This window comes from Typha latifolia, chromosome 1 (genome assembly GCF_019914945.1).
Source record: "Typha latifolia isolate L0001 chromosome 1, TyphaL0001v2, whole genome shotgun sequence".
Lineage (NCBI taxonomy): Eukaryota > Viridiplantae > Streptophyta > Magnoliopsida > Poales > Typhaceae > Typha > Typha latifolia.
Genome location: NC_133086.1, coordinates 4,001,085 through 4,019,773, shown reverse-complemented (window position 1 = coordinate 4,019,773; position 18,689 = coordinate 4,001,085). Strand labels below are relative to the sequence as shown.

Below are 18,689 nucleotides of genomic sequence, written 5' to 3'. Positions count from 1 at the left end.
CTTAACTCAACTCAATTTTAAATTGAGCTTGATTGAGCCTTATCGAGCAGAGCTCAAGCTGACTCGATTATTTTGACAGCAATATTCTAAATAATTTATAAAAAAATTAAAGCAAAAATACCCTCTCTTATTCTTATATATGGCTAATTAAGGGTCTTTTTACATTTTAATTAGCAAATGGTTCAAATTTTGAGTTGTCAAAGTGCCGTGTGAGAAAAACACATATAAATACAATTTCTAAAAAATATGCACGAAAATAAGAAACTTTAAAAAGAATAGGCCCATTTTAAGTTTATGGGTCCCAATCCAATCTACTGGCCAGATTGCAAATCCCATTTCGCAATCTTAAAAAGGTAAAATTTTGTCAACTACCTTGCGTAAATAGTTTGAACCCATTATTAAAATGTTATTAAAATATTAAATTGAAAAATAGCTAAATATTTCTTCAACCTTAATAAGAGAGTGTTTGTTGCATTTGATATATAGTAAATGACGATGGGCTGCTGTTGGATAAGATCTCGATCTTGGATTAACTCATTTAGAGCTCGAGTCGGGCTATAAACAAGTTGACTCTATAAGCTTTACAAGTCCACAAGCGTTTATCTACCACTCTAACTAGAGTTACTCTCAACTTAAATCAAACAGAGAAAAAATAATTAAAGAGGTTTATATTATAGGAGAGTTATCGAATTCAAATTCTAAAAATATAGATTTAACTAGGACATCATTAAAATTTTAAGATAACATAAGAAATTTTTTTAAATAATAATAATAATAATAGGGCGGAGGCATGATGACATAAACTGATAAAAGTCCTTAAATAAAGAAAAAATTATCTGAGCCGTGCCCCAGGAACAGTTCTCACGAGCTGTTTCGCGAACTAGCTGACGTGGCAACGATATATCAGGTTGTCGAACCAGATGCTACCAGCTGTCCGTCGGACGCCATTTCCCCTATAAACAATCGCCCAACAGGGGACCATAAACTCGCAGGGAATTATTTGAATTCCCTCGATGTCTTCGTTCCCGTCTCGAAGACGAGCAGCTTACGCGCGCGCCGCTGGTGTGCAGCCCACTAAGTCTCCATCCAACGCTAACCCCTTCCATTACAATGAGAGGAATAGACCGGAAGCGGTCAGAGGAGAGAGAGAAAGGAAGACGAGATCAAGGAGTAGAGAGAGAGAGAGAGAGAGAAGAGGAGGAGGAGGAGGAGAGAGGCCAAGGAGGGAGGCCAGGCCGAACCGTCGCAAGAATCCCGTCAACTCCTTCCTCATACTTCTCTCTCCGATCTCCGATCGAAACGCATCAGTTGCGATCGAGTCGTACCCGTCGTCTATTCGGATCGCCTGCTCTTCGTCGTATAATCGATGGTAATCGTATCTAATTTCTCTAACTTGGAGTCGCATTGTGCGTTGTCGTCGTTATAAATTATCGACCGGAATAAGAAATAGGGTTATCGAATTTTAGATCAATTTCTGGACTAGAGATCGAGGGCCGGCAATAATCATAAATTCACCTGCGAAATTTATTTGTTCTTCTCATGCTGTTAGGTATTTTAGTTGCGATTTGGTTTCTCCATAGGGTGATGCATGCATACCGGGTTATTGTTTCTAATTTCTCTGTCTTGGAGTTGTAGTTTCACGGTTGAACTTGATTTCAGTTAATTAACTTACGCTGGATAGGTATGTAGATTAAGTGGATCGTACTCAGAACTAGGGATTTTTATTTGAAGAACTTTTCTAATCTTAGGACCGTTTTCATACATATAAGTTGTTCATCAGCAAGTGATTATTGTGCATTTATTGAAAGTAAAGTTATGCTTGTTGATACAAACAGTTTTCTAAAGAATGAACAATTCTCATTTGATTGAAGATGTTATAGCATATATCCAATTAAAGGCACTTTTTCCCTATTGAAACATTTAACTAATGCCTATAGGTGGTATATTCCTGAAGTACCAAAATGTTTTATATTCATGAATGATGGAACTTTTAAGTTCTAACTTTTACTTACTTTGCAGGGAACACCAGTTAACATTATTGTAGGTTCTCATGTATGGGTTGAAGATCCAGTTTTAGCTTGGATTGATGGGGAGGTTTTCCAGATTAAGAATCATGAGGTCCATGTGAATACAACCAATGGGAAGACGGTATGGTTTCAACAATTGACATGATATATTTTACACTATAGAGTAGAGTTTCACAAATCTCAACTCTGTTGCTTCCTGGATGAGGAACAATATATTTTTCTTTTGAAGTGACATGTTTAAATGTTATACTGATAGAAGCTGATCGTGTATCTTATTTTCTTATAACAAAGGGCTAGACTATAACTTTAGAACATTAAGTAGGTCTGTACGCACAAGAAATGATGGTCTTGTTGGATTAGTACTCCACCACATTCTCTTAAGGAGACTCTCACCTGCTCACAAGTCTTATATGTTCAATTTATGTCAGCTATGATTAAGTGGATTGTCCAACTCATACATGTTACAGATTCATATACATTGGGGTCACGTAATAAATAAATAGATACAGTCATACACACATAAATATGGATACATTGTACATTTATGTGACATAAGATATGCTCGATTTGTCTTACTTTATACATGAATGTGCAAATCACTGTTGATGCTTGCCGCATTGCTTTCTATGGTTGATGGACTTATACATATTTGGATCATATGTCTTGATATTTGTTTCCATCATATATCCCTTTGTTTTTTGTATCAAATCTTCACTTTTGTTATCATAACCAGAATTTTTTTGGACAGAATTTTATCTACATAATTAAATCTGTAGGGTGCAACTTTGTATAAAGATTTGAGTTAATTTTGTGCATAGCATTCATTGCTTTGACCAGTTGGCAAGCTTCTTGTAGACCCTCCATGCATGTTCTGTTTCATACTTATATTGTTAAATCATGTTATCGTTTGTGGGGGATTAGAGGAAGAGATACATGGAGATGCTGGAAGGAATATTTTGTTTTTGCCTCCTTCCATGCCATAGTGGTACTCAAGTAGGCATTACAGTTGTCACATTCTGAATTTCAGTTGGTGGTTCTGCATAAGCTCTAGATTTTGTTGGGTATGTCAAATAAATCCTGTCAAAGTTTCTATAATTCACCTGTGATCTACCGCCATTGCTGAGGGAGTTCAAATGGAAGGTATTGGGTTATCAACTTTATCTTAGGTTAGTGGAGGGATTGGCCTGGCTGTAATAGAAGAGAAAGGGCAGTGATGAAGAACAAAGATTTTTCATTTGATGGAACCTGTCCCACAAAAACTTAGAGCTTCTTTAGTAAAGTTCCCTCCTATAAGATGATTAAGAACACCCCTTCTGGCTTCCACTAGCAAGAAGAATATAAAATAGAAAGGAAACAATTTTAAGCATAAAAACAATACTTTCCCTATTTGTTAATGACTTGATTGTTGTTGCGTCATTGATGAGCCCCAAATGTCAACATAAATAATTATCCATAGAATAAAATTCTAAGTTTCTAACCATCCTTGATTAAAATTTACTGGACATAAACACCTTTCCTTTCACATGTATGTGCATTTCCAAGGCACTTATGTGGGGTCAAAGAGAAACTAATAGATTTGATGGAGAAGAATGTTTATATCCTCTCACAGCTGGAGAAACCAGATAACATAATCAGCAGGCACATTAAGGTCTCTAGCTCCCTGCACACCGAATAACCAAAAGTTACTCCGACTATAATGTGTTCGCCAGTGACATCTATTGTAGGCGAAAGTCAACCGAAGAATGCAGAGAAAACTGAATTAGCTAGTGACTTTAACTAGTATTTTAGTACTTCAAATAAGAAAGTTCATAACTATGAATATCACACCATTTGAACCATAGAAATTGCAACTCTTGGTACTTTGGACTTTTAGTACGCCTACTATGAAAGTTATGCAGAATTATGTAGATTGACACGGGTCCTACTTGATTTATCATCATAGGTTGTTGCAGATGTATCGAAGGTGTTTCCAAAAGATACAGAAGCTCCGCCAGGAGGAGTAGATGACATGACAAAATTATCATACTTGCATGAACCTGGTGTTCTAGAAAACCTGGCTGTCCGGTTTGCACAGAACGAAATTTATGTGAGTCGGTTTATTTCAGCTTCCCTTGACGCTTAAGGGAGTAATACGGATATTTGCATAAACTGTGTTGAGAATATTCTCTGGCATATGCAGACATACACCGGCAACATTTTGATTGCAATAAACCCATTTCAAAGGTTGCCTCATCTTGTTAGCCAAGAGACTATGGAACAGTATAAAGGTGCAGAAATTGGAGAGCTGAGTCCTCACTGTTTTGCAATCGCAGAATCTGCTTACAGGTGATCTCTTATATGTCATTCATGACTCACAAGTTGGCGTACTTCAACCTATTTCTAAATGAGTACATGAATAAGATAATAGGGCAATGATACATGAAGGGAAAAACAACTCCATTTTGGTAAGTGGTGAAAGTGGTGCCGGTAAAACCGAAGCAACAAAGATGCTCATGAGATATCTTGCATTCTTGGGTGGACGATCTGGAACTGAAGGAAGGTCTGTTGAGCAGCAAGTTCTAGAAGTAAGTTAGGGAATTTGTCTTAATTTTATGTAAATCCTAAGTACCACTGTTATTCTTTTCCTTGATGTCTAGAGAGAGGTTTTGTTTGATTGATCTGTTCTGGTTCTTAATTCAGTCTAATCCAGTTCTTGAAGCCTTTGGGAATGCAAAAACTGTCCGGAACAACAACTCCAGGTAAGCCATTCCTATATCATATTCGTCATACTTTTCTTTTATTGTGTACTTTGATTAGACTAATAAAAGTTAAAATAATAGTTGTCTAATCCTGCTTGATTATCTCCAATTAACTTGTGGATTTTCTCATTTCATCTTTGATATTTTGGTGAAGTCGGTTTGGTAAGTTCGTTGAGATCCAATTTGATGACTATGGAAAGATATCTGGTGCTGCTGTTAGAACCTACTTGCTTGAAAGGTCTCGTGTTTGCCAAATCAATAGTCCTGAAAGAAACTACCATTGCTTTTACTTTCTTTGTGCTGCACCCCCCGAGGTATATTATGCTGACTAGTGCTCAATCTTGGGCCTTCTAGCATTTATCTTTTTCAATCACTATATCATTCTCAAGTGGAATATTTTTTTAACAAACATGGAATCCATCTAATTGGCAGGATATCAAGAAGTACAAACTGGCAGACCCCAAATCATTTCATTACCTAAACCAGTCCACTTGCATTGAAGTGGAGAGGATAGATGATGCTTATGAATATCTAGAAACCAGAAGGGCCATGGATATAGTTGGAATCAGTGAGCAAGAACAGGTTAGCAACTTCCGTCTCTTTTAATCATAAGGTAATACTTGTTTCTAAAATAAATAATTGTTTTCAAATGATAAATTAATTTTTCAGGAGGCTATATTCAGGGTTGTAGCTTCCATACTTCATCTCGGAAATGTTGATTTCACAAAGGGGCAAGAAGCAGATTCATCTGTAATAAAGGATGAGAAGTCAAGGTTCCATCTTGAAACGACAGCAGAACTATTAATGTATGATCAATTTCTTTTAAGACGTGTACTTAATTTATTTTTTCTCTCTTTCTGAAAGGAAATGCTTGTAGTTCTTTCATGGCAAACATGTATTAGATAATGCTTATTGCAGGTGTGACTGCAAGAAACTGGAAAAAGCACTAATTACACGATTAATAGTAACACGAGAAGAAGTTATTAATAGATCACTCGATCCTGCTTCAGCACTTGTCAGCAGGGATGGATTTGCAAAAACAATATATTCCCGATTATTTGATTGGTAACTATTGACTTCACGTGTTATCTGTTCTGATGGAACGTATTAATGTGGTTCCTTATTATTCTGTAGTCATTTTATTATTGTTCATGCAATGCAAGAATGATTTTGCCTGATTGTATTGTCTACAGGCTGGTACAGAAAATTAATATGACAATTGGACAGGACCCAAATTCTAAACAATTGATCGGAGTTCTTGATATTTATGGCTTTGAGAGTTTCAAAACCAATAGGTAAGCCATCAATAGAAGAAGATAATAAAATATTACATGAAACAAATAATCATTAAACTTATGTCTTGACCTAAGTTTGCACATCTTGTGGCTAACAGTTTTGAGCAATTATGCATTAACTTTACAAATGAAAAACTACAACAACATTTCAACCAGGTATGTCTGAAAATAAGCTTGATAGTTAGCTATGATTCTGGGAAGTTGTCAATTCTATGTCTAAATTTGTCTGTCTTTCTCTACCAAAAGAAGAAACATTAACATGTATTTGTGTTGTCAGCATGTTTTTAAAATGGAGCAGGAGGAGTATACCAGGGAGGAGATTAGCTGGAGTTATATTGAGTTTGTTGATAATACAGATGTTCTGGACTTGATTGAGAAGGTATACAATTCATTTGTTGTTAGATGGATACAGATTCTATTTCTATCATGATATATGGATACTCTTATTCTCTATATCCAGCTTCTAATGCACTATGAACGATACATCCATCTATTTATTTTATTTTTATTTTATTTTGTGCAGAAACCAGGTGGTGTGATTGCACTTCTTGACGAAGCTTGGTAAGTGGTAAATTTCATTGCCTCACTCTGCTTGTTTCTCCTTTATCTATCCCTCTTATGTTTGTAAGCTGTTGAGTGATAACATTATGTTTGGCAACTACTGAAGAAGCTTAATAATTGTTTCTGGTTCGTGTCTATCAGCATGTTTCCTAGGGCGACACATGAGACATTTGCTCAGAAAATGTATCAAACATTTAAAAACCACAAGCGTTTTAGCAAACCAAAGCTTTCTCGTACTGATTTTACGATCTCACATTATGCAGGGGATGTAAGCATTTGTTAACAACTCTAACAATATTTTTCAGTCACATGAATTCTTCATGTCAATTAACAGTAATATCTATATTCTCTGCAGGTAACATATCAGGCTGATTATTTCCTGGACAAAAATAAGGATTACGTAGTGGCAGAACACCAGGAATTACTCAATGCTTCTAAATGTTCCTTTGTATCAGGTTTATTTCCACCACTTCCAGAAGAGTCATCAAAGTCTTCAAAATTCTCTTCGATTGGGACACGCTTTAAGGTAAGAGAGTGTATATTTCTAATCACATGCAACCTCAGTTCTGCTATTTCACAAAATATGATTTTAGTTATAATAGATCATTGTTTGTTTACTCATGGATTGTTGGAAAAAAAATTCTTAGATGCAACTTCAATCTCTCATGGATACTCTGAACTCTACGGAACCTCATTATATTAGATGTGTGAAGCCTAACAATCTCCTGAAGCCTTCAATATTTGAGAAGTTCAACATTTCCCAACAGCTACGCTGTAATGTAAGCATCCAATCATATCTTTATTAGCATCATTTTATACAAATATTTCTATTATATCTTTTAAGAACATCAATCCCATTATAATTGCAGGGTGTTCTTGAAGCAATTAGAATTAGCTGTGCTGGATATCCTACAAGAAAAACATTTCGAGAATTTATTCATCGTTTTAAAGTTCTTGCTCCAGAATTTTTAGAAGGAAAGTAAGTCTTTAATGTGGAAATTCAAATATCGCTGAGGTTTCAATTTCTACCTTTCATTTTGTTTGACTTTAATTGGTCTTTCTTTTTCTATGGATAGCTATGATGAGAAGATTGCGTGCCAAAAGATTCTGGATAAAGTAGGTCTAATAGGTTACCAGGTAAGCCATGTTATGAGGACACCAACTGATTACAATTATCTGCTGTATTATTCATGGAAGCAACTTGTCTTTCTTCCTCACTTACACAATCTGATTGCAAGGAAGAAGACAAGACATGGAGCATGTTCCTGTTTAGGGTATATAAGAGGTGATAAAGGCTTTAAGATGGACAAACAGAAAAGTGATAGATTCGTCCCATATATCTTGTTATGCACTATTCTAAAGATCTATTCACAATTAAGTACACCAAAGCAGCACACCTAAAATGAATACACATGACTACATGAGTGATAACTTTTTTAAGATTTTGTTGTTGTTTTTCTTTTTTAATTTATGAATGTATCTGGTCAGTTCGAATTATTTCTTTGCAAGTTATTTCTTATGCCAATATTCCCTGATCTTACATTCTTGCCACATTGTGTGTCATGTTAGATAGGGAAAACTAAAGTGTTCTTGAGAGCTGGCCAAATGGCTGAACTAGATGCCAGAAGAACAGAGGTACTAGGAAGAGCAGCCAGAAACATTCAGAGACAAGTTCGCACACATATTGCTCACAAGGAGTTTCTTAAGCTGAGGAGACTTTCTATAATTGTGCAATCTCATTGGAGAGGTAAAGTCCTATTAGGCAGATATATGAACTGAAAAAATTTACATAAGTTAGCCTAAACAGTATGTGGCCTTCATGTTGTGCTGGCTTTCTCCAGCAACAGCCAGTGCAACAGTGCAGGCATTTGTATAACTTTATATAAGTAAATATCTTACAAATCTGCGAGGTTCTGTCTATTTCTTCATATGCAGGAAGATTGGCTTGTAAGTTGTTTGAATTCATGAGACAAGAAGCAGCAGCAGTGACAATTCAAAAAAATTTGCGTCGACATTTTGCCTGGAAATCCTATTCACAACTTTGGTCAAGTGTAATTACTTTGCAGACAGGCTTAAGGATGATGGCTGCTCGCAAAGAATTTAAATTTAGAAAGCAAACTAGAGCAGCAACCTATATGCAGGTAACATTATCTCTCCATATCAGGATGCTGCTACTTGAATTTCTTACCAAAAGGGTATTGATAGAGTTCTTCTTTGTTTCTCTATTAGTCATGGCTTAATTCCTACTATATGCTGTATACCTTTAGGTAATTGGCATTTCCAATTTTGATGTGAAATTATAAGTTACAAATCTGAGGCTAGACAGTTTTTTGGCTGCAGGCCCAATGGCGGTGTCACAGAGATTATTCATATTATCAGGCTCTAAAGAAAGCTGCACTTACTTATCAGTGTTCTTGGAGGCGAAGGCTTGCAACAAAAGAGCTCAGAAAGCTTAAAATGGTAGTCTCTCTTTGCTTGCTTTCAAGTGTCTCTGATGCATTTTATATTCTGTAATGGGGTACATATTGCAAATTTTTACAGGCTGCAAGAGAAACAGGAGCCCTCAAAGATGCGAAAGACAAACTTGAGAAACGTGTGGAAGAACTAACTTCACTGTTAGAGTCGGAGAAACAATTAAGAGTAATTACTATTTTTTTATGTTGGATTTCTCCTATTAAATGTCCTCGATGCTGGGATCTTCTCTTCAACATAGTGGCCTCAAATGTATAATCTGCCAATATGACATGAACAGTTAGACCATGCAGAGATGTAGTAGTTTGAAGCCTAATTTTAGTTGATTCCAATTTGTAGATAGACCTGGAGGAGACAAAAGCACAAGAAATTGCTAAGTTACAGGATATGTTGCGCGAGATGCAATTGCAAGTAGACGAAGCAAGTGCCATGGTTGTACAGGAAAGAGAGGCACCTCTAGTGGCAAAGGAAGTCCCTGTAATTGTTCAAGATATGGAAAAGATTGATTCATTAACTGCTGAAATTGAAAAGCTGGAGGTATGTCCTCTTTAAGTTCAGTTAATGCTTTTTTATATATGCTAAAATTATTTTGATTTTTAATCTATTATCTGCTGGTAGATGCATAAATCAGAGATAAAGGATGATTCTAACTGGTCGGAACATTCAGTTAAAAGTATGTAAATCTTGGTAAGCAAACATGATGGACTAAAATATTTTCACATATAGCCTTGTCCCATTGACTAAAATTGTTTGGTGTTAGCTGACTCACAGAGGCACCTTTCAAGTATGCTCTTTGATGTACCACTTGATTGATTTTACCTCTATTTTCCATGATAAGAAACATCATTTGCATATACTGATATTGATTTGTCCTCATGCATAAAGTATAAAATCTGGGACAGGAGAGAGATGGAGTGACTGGAAACACTGATAGAAATATGATGAGGGTATTCTGCTCTTTAGACATCTGGAAACCTATATGTAGGAAATGGGAGCTAAAACCTATGCTATACAAATAAACATGATTTTCAGCTTGAAATTGGGTTCAACTCTGCACAGTTTGTTAGAATATAAAAGATAAAAACCAACGTTATAGCCTTTTAGAGTAGTTTGTGAGTTTAACACACTTTCAATATCTAAGTCTACAAACAAATGAACGAGATGCTTATGTTTTCCGGTCTATATAGTGGATTCTGCAACAAATCCTAGCATAGAACAGATACAGTAGAATGGCAAACCAGGTAGGTGAACTACTGTACTAAGAGGCTAAGTGCTGATCTATTGTGTTAAGTCATGAGCACGGCATGCTTATCAACATCTCACTTTCATGACAGGGTTTGTTACTCTCAGAAAGACAAGCTACTGATGCAGCCAAGACAGCGGTTGCTGAAGTTCAGGAGAGAAATGAGGAGTTGCTTCAGAGATCAGAACTGGCTGAGAGAAAGTTTCATGAGCTTGAAGTGAGAATGAACTAATTAAAAAAGAGTAATGTACCAAGATAAGTAGTGAATATATTGATCTTATCTTGGCCATGCTATCATGACAGGCTCTGTTATCAGAAAGACAACTAACTAAGGCTGAAAAGAAAGAACTTGCTGAAGCTCAGGAGAGAAATGAAGACACAGAGAGAAAAATAGACGAGATTCAGGTAAGTCTGAACTAACTATACAATAAATGACATTAAAAATAAGGCATGATTTTGGTGATTCTTATTAAAACACTTGCTATCTTGACAGGCTCTTTTCCTAGCAGAGCGACAATCAACTGATGTAGCCAAGAAAGAACTTGCTGAAACTCGGGAGAGAATTGAAGAATTACTTGAGAAATTTGAAGATGCTGAGAGAAAAGTTGACGAACTTCAAGTAAGGCTAAACCATCTAGACAAGAGCTTATTCATCAAGACAAGGCACTAAACTAAATATAAAGATGCTTATCAACACCTTGTTATCATGATAGGGTTCGTTGCTCTTGGAAAGACAAGCAACTGTTGAATCCAAGGCAGCACTTGAAGAATTATTTGAGAAATCAGAAGATGCTGAAAGAAAAATTGATGAGCTTCAGGTAAGACTGACTGGACTTGATAAATAAGAGTAGTCCTTTTTTATCTGCCATTTCTTTCATTTCCGGAATATTGTTTTTCTTTTAATTCTAGAATACAACTCATTATTGCAGAATAACATTTAAACATCATAATAACTATATTCCAGAGTACAAACACTATTTATTAAAATTACATTTTATACCACACACTAACATACTTACCAATTTACTTTTAATTTGACTACAAGTTCTCTCAGATATCTTAATATAGTTTATCACTCATCTTTCATCTCTCTCAAATATCTTACTATAATTCATCACTTCTCACTCTTCTTTCTTAAACATCTTATCATAAATCACTTATCTCTCCTGGGAGCTAATCTTTCAAGTTAAGGTATGATTGTGATGATGTGCATCAAAATGTTGCTATAATGACAGGCCCTGCTACTCTCAGAAAGACAAGCAACTGATGTGGCCAACAGAGCACTTGCTGAAGCTCAGGGGAGAAACGAAGAATCCCGTGTCAAATATGAAGATGCTGAGAGAAAAATTGATGAGCTGCAAGTAAGACTGAACTAACTAAACAAGAGTAACCAATCAAGACAATGCCCGAGTATAGAGATGCTTGTTAACATCTTGCTATCATGACAGGCTCTTTTCCTATCAGAAAGACGATCAACTGATTCAGCCAAGAAAGAACTTGCAGAAGCTCAGGAGATAAATGAAGAATTAATTAAGAAATCTGAAGATTCTGAAAGAAGAATTGAGCAGCTTCAAGTAAGACTGAACTAACTGCTGAAGAACTAACCTATCAAGATCAGTAATTATTAATGAGCAAGGTTATGCTTATTAACTCCTTACTATCATGATAGGCTTTACTGCACTCAGAAAGACAAGCAACTGATGAAGCCAGGACAGCACTTGCTGAAGCTTGTGAGGGAAACAAAGAACTGCTTGAGAAATTGGAAGATGCTGAAAGAAAAAATAATGTACTTCAAGTAAGACTTACCAGTTATCAATCTAATTAATTGTAAATTGGAATCTCGAGAGAAAAGGCAAAAAATTGATGATGGTCAGTAACACCTTTATCATGACAGGCTCTGTTACGATCAGAAAGACAATCAACTGAGGCAGCCAAGAAAGAACTCAGTGAAGCTCAGGAGAGAAATGAAGAATTACTTAAGAAATCTGAAGATGCTGAGAGAAAAATTGGTCACCTTCAAGTAAGGCTGAACTAACTACAGAAGATCTATTTATCTAGATAAGGCATTAATAATGAATAAGGAGATTTTTTTTCTGACTCCTTGTTATCATGATAGGATCTGTTGCTCTCAGAAAGACAAGCCACTGATGTGGCCAAGAAAGCACTTGTTGAAGCTCAGGAGAGAAATGAAGAATCACGCATGAAATCTGAGCATTCTGAGAGAAAAATCGATGAGCTTCAAGTAAGACTCAGCTAATTAGAAGAGTAACCTATCCAGATAAGGCATGAATTTGTTGATTCTTATTAGCACCTTGCTATCATAACAGGCTCTCTTCCAATCAGAAAGACTATCAAATGACGCAACCAAGAAAGAACTTTCTGAATGGCAGGAAAAAAATAGAGAATTAAGTAAGAAATCTGAAGATGCTGAGAGAAAAATAGAGTACCTTCAAGTAAGGCTCAACTAACTGTATAAGAGCTAATCTATTAAGATTAGGAGGTGATTTTTGTTAACTGCTTGCTATCATGACAGGCTTTGTTACTCTTAGAAAGACAAGCAACTGATGCTGCCAAAAGATCGCTTGCTGAAGCTCAGGAGAGAAATAAAGAATCATTTGAGAAATTTGAATGTGCTGCAAGAAACTTTCTTCAGCTTCAAGTAAAACTGAATCAACTAAATAAGAACTAATCTCCCAAGGCATGAATATAATTATTCTTATCAGGATGTTGCTATCATGACAGGCTCTGTTGTTATCAGAAAGACAATCAACTGATGCAGACAAGAGAGAACTTGCTGATGCTCTGGCTAACAACAAAAGATTACATGAGAAATTTGCAAATGCTGAAAGAAAAATTAATCAGCTTCAAGTAACGCTCAACTAACTATGTAGAGCTAAATAGTAAAAGAAATATATGTCATAAATATAGTGACTAGTGAGTCTTATCAACAACTTGCTTTCATGACAGGTTTTGCTGCTATCAGAAAGACAAGCAACTGATGCAACCACGAAAGCACTTTCTGAAGCTCAGGAGAGAAATGTAGAATTACTTAAAAAATCTGAAGATGCTGAGAGTAGAATTGATCAGCTTCAAGATGCTATAAAAAGGTTCAGTTTTATATTTCAACATTTCCCTTTTCAAGTTGTTTTGTCACAGTCAAGGTTCCAAAAATCGGTATCGGGATCGGGATCGGCCGTCCGAAAAAACGATACGTATCGGCTGTATCGGCCGTATCGGCCGCCTGTATCGGATCGGACTATTTTAATTAAATAAAATTCTAAATATTATTAAAAATATTAGAGAAATTTCTAAAAATTTAGAAAAAATTATAAAAAAATAAGAAATAATAATTACTCACATATAAAGCCTAAAAAGTAAAAATCTCTTTTTCTCCCTCTCTTCTTTTCTATCCCTCTAATTGTTAGTCTAAAGTATCTATTTTCTCCCACATTCTTTTGTTTTTATCTTTTTCTCTCTCTTTCTCAACTTTTTTTTTAATCTTTCCTTCTCCCTCACTCTCTCTTCCTTTTTTCCTCTCTCTCATACCCTTTTTTTTAATCTTTCCTTCTCCCTCACTCTCTCTTCCATTTTCTCTCTCTCTCTCACTCTCTCTTGCTTTTTCCCTCTCTCTCACTCTCTCTTCCTTTTTTCCTCTCTCTCATACCCTTTTTTTTAATCTTTCCTTCTCCCTCACTCTCTCTTTCATTTTCTCTCTCTCTCTCACTCTCTCTTGCTTTTTCCTCTCTCTCTCTCCTTTTCTCTCCCTCACTCTCCCTTCCCTCTCTCTCTCTCTCTCTCTAGCTACTGCCGACGGCAGCGAGTAGTTGTCATTTCTTCTTTGTCGTCGGCGGTGAATGGTGACAACAGATGGCCGTCTCACCGCAGTGGTTGCAAGCGGCCGCTGCAAAGCAGCCGAAACCGAGTGGTTTCGGCCTGGATCGGGATCGGCCGAAACTCGAATCCTTGGTCACAGTTATGCAATTTTATTTTGAATCCTAAGTTGCGGGCCACCAACTATAATTTTAAACTCCTATTTTATCCTTATGTTAAGGACCGGGCCGAGATGGGGATGGGTTAGTTATTTGGATTGAAAGGAGATCTTGATGGTCATGAAAAGGAAGAAGAGGATGATATGTGGATGAGAATATTAACGAATAAAGATGAGAATAGGATGAAGGAAAAGAAGGGGTCGCTCTTAGAAGAAGTAGGGCCGCGACAAACGAGAAGGAAGGTCTAACCAATGGAGGTTAGGGACGATGTGAATTTAGGGCAAGAAGGAAGAAGGAGAGAAAGAGAGAGAGAGATAGAAAGAGATAGAAAAAGAAAATATGATTTCATAGCATAGCCCAGCTAGGGTGCACTCCACAATACTTAGAGGCTACCCTTTGGACTCAAACAATAGAAATAAAACTCTAAAAACAAAGTGTTCTCGTCGTGGTGCGTTCGAACGTGCCCGAGGCCGTTCGAACGCGGATTTTCCATTCTCTGTATTTGTGAACGTATGTAGGTGTTCGAACGGGCGTGTTCGAATGGGCTCAAGGCTATTCGAACGCACAATTCCCATTCTCTATATTTGTGAACGCATGCAAACGTTTGCACAGTGCGTTCGAACGCGGCCCTGACAAAAACTTTATTTTTCTTCCAAAACAAATTTATTTCAATTAATACAACCTGATCCAACTCCAGTTGTATCACCTTATCTCAACATTATGAGGTAGAAGTTGCACCTGTTCTTCGTAAACACAGGCTTGAAGAAGAAGCCTTCAATTTGGAGCAAGAGAATGAATCAATTCATCAGCAGCAGGCAACCTCAGTTTCACCAGCTGCTAAATCATCAGCTACACGTCCTAAGACAATGAATATCCAGGTAGGTATCATATAACAGGGATTGCTTCATTATGTTCCTCTACATGTACTGTTCATACTTATTTATATTTATGAATACAAGCTGGTCTGTTTTGCCTCAACAGAGAACTTCAGAAAACAGAAATATACCAAATGGCAAAACTAAGCCTGATATTGTAAGTGCAATCAATTATTTGGACACACATCTGGTCTTTTATGTTGAGAAAGTTACTTGGTTAGTTGCTACTCATTTCCTTAATGAAAATCAAATGTAGGATATAACTCCAAAAGATCATGAAACAGGAGAGAAATCAAAAGGATCACTTAACGAGGTGCAGCAGGTATGGTATTTGATTTACTTGCTCTGTCCCCAACACCCAGCAAAGTGAAATAAATTCATGTCATAATTACCTGTGATTCTCAGGAAACTATAAGCAATCCTTTTCAGTAATTAATTATCTTTCTTAATTTACCTATGCAGGACAACCAGGACTTGTTGATTAGTTGCATTTCTAAAGACCTTGGGTTCTCTGGTGGTAAACCTATTGCTGCTTGTCTCATATACAAATGTCTTCTCCATTGGGGATCATTTGAAGTTGAAAGAACTAGTGTCTTTGATAGTGTTATTCAAACAATAGGCTTAGCTATAGAGGTAATAAACACTCAGTCTTTATACACTTTTGTTTTTTCTCTTCTTATGTCATGAAGGAATTAATACTTTGCCTTTTCATGACTGAACTTGAGATAAATTTTACTGGTATTATCAATACTTCTTTTAACCTGATATAATAATGAACTAAAATTGCCTCTTAAATTATTTGAACTTTCATTGACTTCTTTTTGAAGGCCCAAAATAATGCTTCTACTTTAGCATATTGGCTATCCAATTCATCTATATTGTTGCTGCTCCTGCAATGTACAATGAAGAGAACATCAGCTTCTTTGGTTGGGAGAATGTATCAAGTAAGCATTAACATTGTCCTTCAATGGTATTAAGAACTACGAATATATACATACATATATGTTCAGATGCCACACCAACTTTCTTTTGATTAAGGGCAATCGAGTTTCTCTACAAAGTACCGAGTTTCCTTCTCGTGGTGGTCGACTACATAAAATTGAAGCCAAATATCCAGCTCAGATCTTCAAACAACAACTCACAGATCTCCTTGAAAAGATTTATGGAATCATAAGAGACAACTTGAAGAAAGAGATAACTCCGTTGCTTAATTTGTGCATCCAGGTTTTGCCAAATTCTGCCAAATTTATCATATTTTCTTCGAGAAGCTTATCAAATTCTTTAAAATTTACAGGCACCAAGATCATCTCGTGCAAGCTCATTAAAACATTTTCATGTGAATTCCTTTGGTCAACAAACTTCAAATGCAAACTGGCAGAGCATTGTGAAAAGCTTAACTAAGCACTTGAAGACATTGAGAGCCAATTATGTAAGCTCTACCTAATAAATTCCATGCTATACAATCCTTAAGGAAGAAATTAAATTCAACATTTTTATGCTTCTGATTTCAGGTTCCTCCATTTTTAGTGCGTAAGGTGTTTACCCAAATATATTCATTTATTAATGTCCAAATATTTAACAGGTAGGTGTTTTCTCCCCTCTATCGTACATCTAAGGTTTTCTTCATTAACTTGAATCCCTGTGATAAGACTAGGATGATACCTCTTTCTGTCCTGCAGCCTTCTCTTGCGGCGTGAGTGCTGTTCATTGAGCAACGGGGAGTGTATTAAAGCTGGGTTGTCTGAGTTAGAATGCTGGTGCTATGATGCAACTGAAGAAGTAATCATACTTTCTTTAGTCTCAAGAAGTTCTTTCTGAAGGCTGTTGGCTAATACCTATGTAAATGATAAATACAGTATGCAGGTTCAGCAATGGTTGAGTTAATGCATATCAAGCAAACTGTTGGATTTTTGGTATGTTATTTTGATGCATGACTCCAAAATTTAATTGAATTTTCTTCCGATGAAGCAAGCAGTTAATTGTTTAGCAAGTACTTGAGCAACAAATCCAACTCTTCCCACTTAAACAGGTAACTCATGAAAAACACATGAAGATGTTGAATGAGATAACTAATGATCTTTGCCCAGTAAGTACCATTTATTTTAGTCAAGTACTCAAGCTCTTTCATTTATCTAGACCCATATAATCTCATGCAATTTTCTCAGGTGCTCAGTAAACAACAATTATACAGAATCTGTTCTATGTATTGGGATGACAAAGACGGCACAAATAATGTTTCGGCAGATGTAAGTTAGTTTGACTGGACTGAATTTTTGTTTACAAATGCATTCTCAGATGGTCTATTGTACTGTGTTCCTATCTTTAGAGTATCTAAGTTTGCCTACATTATATAGGTCATTTCGAGCTTGAGAGTTATGATGATTGAGGAATCAAATAATGGAGTCAGCAATTCTTTCTTGTTGGATGATGATTCGAGGTTAACTTTCTTTAGAAACTATGCTGCGATCAACTCTTGATTCAATAACACTGGAAAAACTAAAGTATGAATGCATGCTTGTATTTTTGAATTCAGCATTCCATTTTCGGTGGATGATATTGCCAAGTCAAGCAAATATACTGGGATAGCAGATGTTGATCTATCACCATTGATTCGTGAAAATCCAGCCTTTGCATTTTTGCTGAAGAGGAAAGAATAGTGATTCTCTACAATGAGTTCTACGGCAATTTGTCCATAAATATGAGCTGCTTTCCATTATGTACACGCTTATATGACTCCGTTCCTCTGAACAGCTTATCCACTAGTCTCACATTTTTGTGATTGAATTGATTGACTTTTTTCTATCCTGGTCGATGAGTCTTTCTGGTATTTGAGGGCCATAAGTCCCTGCTCTGCTGTGAGCTGCAATTGATAAAATCTCAGGTTTTTAAAAACTCTGTTTCTACATATACAAGTGGAACTCTTAGTACTGCCTATTTTGTATTGTAATTATATAACCACATATCAGCTTCTCATTGCGCTGGGCTTTTCTTTTTCTTGTTTCCTTTTTATTTAAACTTTTTGAAGTAATGTTGCTCCGACACGTGGTGTTATGTCTTATATGTTGATGTAATGCCACTCTATTTTTTATTTTATTTTCTTTGAGAAAACACTTTATTGGCATATTTTTAGCCAAAGGCAGTTTTGATCGCTTTAAAGTTTGTAGAGTTCAATATGTGATCCAGTGTGATATCAAAGATGATCCAGCGATTCCTCAGAGTATGTTATGATTTAAATCTTCTAATACAGTATAAAGAGGAAACTGACCAACAAGTTCAAACGCTACTATATATTCAAAATTTTGTAGTCAAAGTACTTATTATATTTCAGCATTCAGGATAATTGGGACTTTCTTTTGGTTTGTGACAAATGGGGGTTTGCCTCCATTTATATTTCCATGAGGATCATGAAAATGGAGTATAAGAAGATAGACAAGCAGCAAGGGCAGGAATGAGATGATAAGAGATTACAGATGGAGGAGAAACAAGAAA

The 18,689-nt window shown here is 36.1% G+C and overlaps 1 protein-coding gene across 1 annotated transcript; it reads left to right on the top strand.

Annotated features, from left to right (window-relative positions):
- The first annotated feature begins 1,230 nt into the window (after positions 1-1,230).
- On the top strand, positions 1,231-18,005 carry LOC140791859 (myosin-17-like). The gene is made up of 51 exons (XM_073142550.1): positions 1,231-1,369; positions 2,020-2,148; positions 3,970-4,113; positions 4,207-4,352; positions 4,435-4,591; positions 4,707-4,765; positions 4,920-5,079; positions 5,198-5,347; positions 5,435-5,571; positions 5,684-5,830; positions 5,959-6,060; positions 6,159-6,216; positions 6,338-6,439; positions 6,584-6,621; positions 6,763-6,889; positions 6,977-7,147; positions 7,269-7,400; positions 7,491-7,600; positions 7,698-7,758; positions 8,191-8,368; positions 8,557-8,762; positions 8,962-9,081; positions 9,163-9,261; positions 9,433-9,630; positions 10,428-10,553; positions 10,640-10,741; positions 10,830-10,955; positions 11,050-11,154; positions 11,572-11,697; positions 11,785-11,910; positions 12,006-12,131; positions 12,231-12,356; positions 12,453-12,578; positions 12,664-12,789; positions 12,870-12,995; positions 13,079-13,204; positions 13,304-13,443; positions 15,083-15,203; positions 15,307-15,357; positions 15,457-15,522; positions 15,663-15,833; positions 16,028-16,144; positions 16,239-16,424; positions 16,495-16,629; positions 16,712-16,782; positions 16,880-16,979; positions 17,057-17,113; positions 17,230-17,286; positions 17,366-17,446; positions 17,555-17,637; positions 17,734-18,005. The coding sequence occupies exons 1-51, from the start codon at positions 1,367-1,369 to the stop codon at positions 17,855-17,857; spliced, it is 5,961 nt and encodes a 1,986-aa protein (XP_072998651.1). The 5' UTR covers positions 1,231-1,366; the 3' UTR covers positions 17,858-18,005.
- The last annotated feature ends 684 nt before the right edge of the window (positions 18,006-18,689 follow it).

What these genes read in the sequence shown, in the direction of transcription:
- LOC140791859 (XM_073142550.1), top strand. An exon ending in TTCTGGACTTGATTGAGAAG is followed by an intron (nt 6,440 to 6,583) that starts GTATACAATTCA and finishes TATTTTGTGCAG; the next exon opens with AAACCAGGTGGTGTGATTGC. An exon ending in CTTCAAGATGCTATAAAAAG is followed by an intron (nt 13,444 to 15,082) that starts GTTCAGTTTTAT and finishes TCGTAAACACAG; the next exon opens with GCTTGAAGAAGAAGCCTTCA.